Here is a 5,819-nt window from a genome sequence, read left to right as displayed (position 1 = left end):
GGGGGGGGTTACTACCAAGAGAAACTTCCCCTTCCCCTTCCCATTCCCTCTCCCCTCTTCTCTGCTGCCTCCCCATCCCTGCCAGCTGTTGTTGGGAAGGGGGTGGCGGCTCCCTCTCCCACTCTGTCTGTAATGCTCTGGACCCTTGCAGCCAATCGGCGCACACCCTCTCAGCAGTGCATGCGGATTTGGTCCAGAGCATTATGGACAGACAGACCAATGGACACACTAAGGCTTTTATTATGCTAGAATTTAGATACATATGTGTATATCTCTTTTATTGCCTCTGATTTATTTTGAGGTACCTATGAATGCTTGCATAGAACTTAATCATTGACTTCATTTCTTCTTGTTTTATTTAAAGTAAAAAAACAATTTAAACAGCAAGCAGTGGTGAAACTGACCAAACAAAATATTCTCATATTGCAGATGTCTTAATAGAAAAATTTATGCAGAGGGAAAAGGAGAAGAAAAATAAATGTCACACAAGAATTACACAATTTTCAGGAAGTGTCTGTATTTAATTATGTGAATTTTATTCCTTTCCTTTTGAATGAGAGGTCAGGTGCTATTTTGAGTACTTTTATATTTTAAACATAAAATTTATAAATTATAACTTTCATATATGTTATATTTAAATTATATCATGGGACGCATATGATTGTATTCAAGATTTTATATATATATATATATAGCAAGGTGCTGCAAAATAAAATGCATCTCATGAAAGCACTTTTGCATTCAGGTCTGGCTGCAGAGGTTGCTAAGCAAAACAGAAAATATTGGCCTCATTTGCCTGCTGTAAGGACACGCACTCTTACAGTTGCAATGTTTTTAGTGTTGCTGATAAATTGTTTTTTTTCTTTCTAATACTAGCTTTCCAATATTAGCTTGACTATCAGTCAAGTCCGTAAGTGAATTGTGCTATAAAATATATATGGTCTGTGTTTCTATATTCAGGATACATAATTCTGTTTTTCTTTTCTTTTTTTCTGTTTTTTAGTGGGATCAGTTTGCTGCAGTTATGCAGGTCATCATACAAACTGCCGAGAATACTGTCAAGCAATTTTCCGGACAGATTCCTCCCCTGGTCCTTCACAAATTAAAGCAGTTGAAAATTACTGTGCTGCTATTAGCCCTCAGTTAATACACTGTGTGAACAACTACACACAATCATATCCAATGAGAAATCCTACAGATAGTAAGTAAAGAAGCTTAAATTTTCCATAAACTTCATAATCAGAGAAGTAAGATATTGAAAATGCTTCGTATAGAATCTAATATACAGTGATAATTTTTGGGAGTTTTTATTGATAGTTATATATTTATTAATACCATAACCCAGGGGTGAACGAGGGCTGCTTACTGAGTTTTGGCAAGCCATCGAGGGCTGCATGACAGGCAGCCAGGGGTAGATAAATATAAATTTTCTGAATGGTTTTTTTTTTTAGGGGCCCCGCAGGCTGGATAGAATGTCCTGGTGGGTCTCATCTGGCCCGCAAGCCACATTTTGCCCACCCCTGCCATAACCACTTCTTTTTTTTCCTTTTGACAGTTCTGTCTGTTAGCATTTAAAATGAAAAAAAACATGTTTGTCATTGCTCTTGATTTTATTATAGAAGTTTAAGTTTATTATTATTCTTCATAGAATTTTTATTATATTTTAATGGAAAGCAAAACTGTGATGTATTTTGTTGCCATTATGCCGGTCAATTGTAGATCATTTTTACTTTCGTTTGGATATTAGGTTTGTACTGCTGTGACAGAGCAGAAGATTATGGCTGCCAGACTGCTTGTAAAAGGATTCTAATGTCAATGAAAACAGAACTTGAGATTGTTGATGGACTTATAGAAGGCTGCAAAACAATGCCTCTGCCTCAGGATCCCCTCTGGCAATGTTTTCTTGAGAGTTCAAGGTCTGTTCACCCTGGAGTCACTGTGCATCCTCCTCCTTCAACAGGCCTTGATGGGGCTAAATTGCATTGCTGTTCTAAAGCAAACACTTCCACTTGTAGGTCAGTATCTTTTTGTTTTTCATAATTATTAAAGTTCATCGGTGAAATACAGCTGTTCAGTAGTTTATGACAGGGATGCACAACCCCTGGCCTGTGGGCCATATCCAGCCTGTGGAGCCATGGCATCTGGCCTGTGGGGCTCCCCTGAGGTTGGGAAATTTGCCAGCAGGGGAGCAGTGGCAATTAATATCTCCACTCCTTCCCTGCTGCCAAATTCCTAAAACCTGCATGGCTGAATCAGGGCCAGACTGCACCTCCACCCTCAAGACTGCACTCCCCCCATCCCCCAAACTCTCCTGCACCATGTGGCTGGATCCAGTTCACTGGCTGAACCTGGCTCATGTCTGGACCAGGCACTGCCCATCCAGCCAATGGGGTGAAAAGGTTGGGCACCATTGTTTTATGATACATAAATCACTAAAAATGCATAATCAATTGTAATGTTTCAAGTTTGTACTGTGCTTGATAGCTAAATCATCCAATGAGGGAAAAATATACTTTGTAACCTTAAAATCTATCAAATACCAGGCAAGCTGTGAATTCCATCTTCAAATTTTACAATTGGCAATTATCCAAGCTAAAAAACTGTTTTGTAAATATTTGCCATAATGAAGGCAGTTGAGTAATTAAGTATACAGAAAGTAACATGATTACAAGCAGTCGAGCTAAAATTCATTTTGTATTGAAATACACATTTACAGAACTTTTTCTCATATCATGTACCCTTTACTTTATTTGATGTTAAAATAAATATTTTTTTCTGTCTTTAGATTTTCAGTTTACAGGCAACCCCCCGCTTAGTGCTCTTAATTGGTTCCAGAAAAACTGAGCGCTAAGCGAAACCCATTTGCCCGTAGGAATGAATGTAAATATAAGTAATTAGTTACCACGGTTTCTTGTCGCCACCGCCACCTCTCCCCATTAGCCCTCTGGCTGCTCCAGTCCCATGTGCCAGCCCAGGCCTGCATTCTCCCCTGGCCCCCTGCCGGCTCTGGCCCCGGTCACCAACGCAGGCCCTGTGCTGATGCCTGTCCCCCCCACTCACTGCTTCTCACTGCCTGCTGGCCCCACATGCCAGCCTGGTCACCAGCACTCCTGCTGCCCCACTCTGGGCGTGGGCCCTTGCCGGCCCTGGCCCCAGGCCCTGCACTCCTGCTGCCCTACACTGGGTGCAGGCCCCAGCTGGCCCTGGCCCTGGCCACTAATGCAGGCCCCACACTCCTTGCTGCTGCTGCTTCAGCTAGTAAACTCAGGTGGTGGAGCATGCCGCAGGAGTGGGATGGATGTATGCAGCCAGCCAGGAGCAGGGGGGTTTGCAGCATCCCCACTATATGCCCAGCTGCCTATAAACCCCACCCTGCTCCCGGCCAGCTGCAAAACCACCCCCCCTCCAATGAGATGCTCCACCACCCCACCAGTCTGTGTTCAGCAGCCATGCCTGGCTTCCCCCCTTTTTCCCCCCCCATGCTGACACCACCCCCCCACTTGCTGCCACTGCTGCCGCCACTGCTTCTCGTGTTCCTGCTAAAACTCACTGATTCCACTGAGCGCTACAGCGAAATTTGCTTGAGTGCTCCGTGAAACCAGGTATCAATTTTAAATGAGCGCTATAGCGAAATAGCGCTAATCGAAATCATGTTAAGAAGGGGCTGCCTGTAATACAGTTCTTTATATCGTAGTGTGGAACAGCATTATAGTAGTAATGTAAGGAGGGGAACCTATATGTTGACAGCTGGGTAGAACTTGACTGTAGTTTTTCACTTGCAGAACTATGGTTCTGCAGCTATGGTTCTGGCTTGGAGAATTTCGTCAGCAGGAAACAATTCAACTGCACTAGACTTTGGGTACTGAAGAGAAGATGCATGTCTTCTCTCTCTCTTCCTTTTGGACTGTAATTGATTTGATTTGAGATTGAAAAATGAATTAAGAACTACTTGTTTCTCATCGTGGCCATCCGACTAAGGGCACAGGAAGCAAGCCTGGAAGGGTCTTCCTGGGCCATCAAGTCCAGTTCCCTGCATTCACAGGTGCTTGTTAACCAAAGGAATCCCCAAAAGCAGCTGTTCAAACCCCCTTACCTACAAGTTCAAGGAATAAAATCTGAAACACTACGTCTTGGGTAAAATCAGAGGTGACAAGGAACGTACCATCCATAAAAGTGGGTAGGGGAATGCTAGCCTCAATTTTAATGTTTAGCTTCTTGCAAAGTTTGCCAGAATTATTTACGTTGGATGTACCCATTTCAAATTTTTAATTTTCCTTCATGACCACCTAGAGATTTACTCATTTCTTTGTAAATGATGGCTGAGATTCTAGAGAACAGCTTGAGGGTCTTTTTTCATTCTCATATTGGTTCCGGACCTTCAGCGGGTCCAAAATGCAAAACTTCTATTAATTTATACTTTTATGATTAAAGCCAACCGTTTTTTTGGTGTAAAACTTCTGAATGATTGCTTTTCTTTTCATTTGATTGACTTTATTTGTTTGTTCAGGGAACTATGCAGTAAATTGTATAGCACAAGCTGGGGCAATTCACAGAGTTGGCAAGAATTTGATCGCTTTTGTGAGTATAACCCAGTTGAAGTTTCCATGTTGACCTGTTTAGCAGATGTACGAGAACCTTGTCAGCTGGGCTGTAGAAATCTAACTTACTGCACTAATTTTAATAACAGGTAGGAGAGATGCACTAAATATTTTATAAAGGAATTCCTGTACTTTGAGTAAAAATGTTTTTTTTCCAGACTTATAATCTACATATAGCCTTTTTCCCATAAATTGTTTCTTAATACGAGGGTGATTTTTTTAACACACTCTTCTTATGAACTTTTTTTAAAAACGCGTTAAATTTTAATAACTTAAAAACGCGTTATTTTTTAATAACTTAAAAAATATAAAAGCATATTTCCAAGAGACATGTTAAGCGTTATCATAATGAGACTGACTGAATGAAAATTCACATGTATTGGAAAAGCTGCCATTCAGTAAAGTATTTTTGTTTCTTTACCATGCAGGACAATAAAAAAATAATTGCTGACTCAACAAACTTTTAATTGATTTAGTTATATATCTACTTCTGGGAATACAGTTGCCAAAACTGTCTTTAAAATTCATTGCAGCTCCACTTATGCTAAAGCAAAACCTGGAATTTTACAGTTTGGGTTGTTTTGATTTGTTTTTTTTTTTAAGTTGGTATAGGGTGCTGTGTATTTTGAAATACTATTTAAACCAGTTTGACGCTTATAGATGGTTGTTGGAATGTTGTGCTGGGAAATCAGGGACACAGGTTCCACACACCTTCTTAGTGATGTGGGCCTGAAATGCATATCTGCTGCTTCCTGGGCAAGTCAGGTATTAGATGTATAAAAAGGAGAATATTGTTCAGCTCTGGTTGCTAACACCTAATAATGGATATTTGTCCAGCTACAGTGTTTTTTAAATTGAGTATATATGTAACAAGGTACCTGCCCAATTGGTGCATAGTGTACTACACATGCTCAGTATACACACGTGGTTCTGCATAGATCTAGATTGTAGGGCTGTGCAAAGCTTCAGTCCCTGATTCGAGTCGGTAGAGATTTGGCCTGATTTGGTGCCCAAACCTCTGAATCAAAATCAAATCAGAGGACCCTTTAATCTCCCTGAATCAAATTGCAACCGTCCGAATCAGTTGACATATTCAGAAAGATTTGGCGATTTGGACATTAGAAAAAGCATTTCAAGCTGTGTCTACACACTTCTAGGTAGCAGGTGGCTCGTGAATGCTGGGGTGCATGGAATATCCCACAGAAATGCAGGGGACCCCCC

At 41.0% G+C, this 5,819-nt stretch overlaps 1 protein-coding gene across 3 annotated transcripts in view; it reads left to right on the top strand.

Moving 5' to 3' along the window:
- RECK (reversion inducing cysteine rich protein with kazal motifs) overlaps positions 1–5,819 on the top strand; it is a 110,775-nt gene that overhangs the window by 54,699 nt on the left and 50,257 nt on the right. For all 3 annotated transcript variants that reach the window (XM_025198300.1, XM_025198297.1, XM_025198299.1), the window contains exons 8-10: positions 1,004–1,201; positions 1,748–2,015; positions 4,508–4,687. In XM_025198300.1, coding sequence (XP_025054085.1) covers positions 1,004–1,201; positions 1,748–2,015; positions 4,508–4,687 — 646 coding nt within the window. The remainder of the gene's footprint in view (positions 1–1,003; positions 1,202–1,747; positions 2,016–4,507; positions 4,688–5,819) is intronic.

This window comes from Alligator sinensis, unplaced genomic scaffold, assembly GCF_000455745.1.
Source record: "Alligator sinensis unplaced genomic scaffold, ASM45574v1 scaffold428_1, whole genome shotgun sequence".
NCBI classification, from domain to species: domain Eukaryota; kingdom Metazoa; phylum Chordata; order Crocodylia; family Alligatoridae; genus Alligator; species Alligator sinensis.
This window is presented reverse-complemented; position numbering and strand designations above follow the sequence as displayed.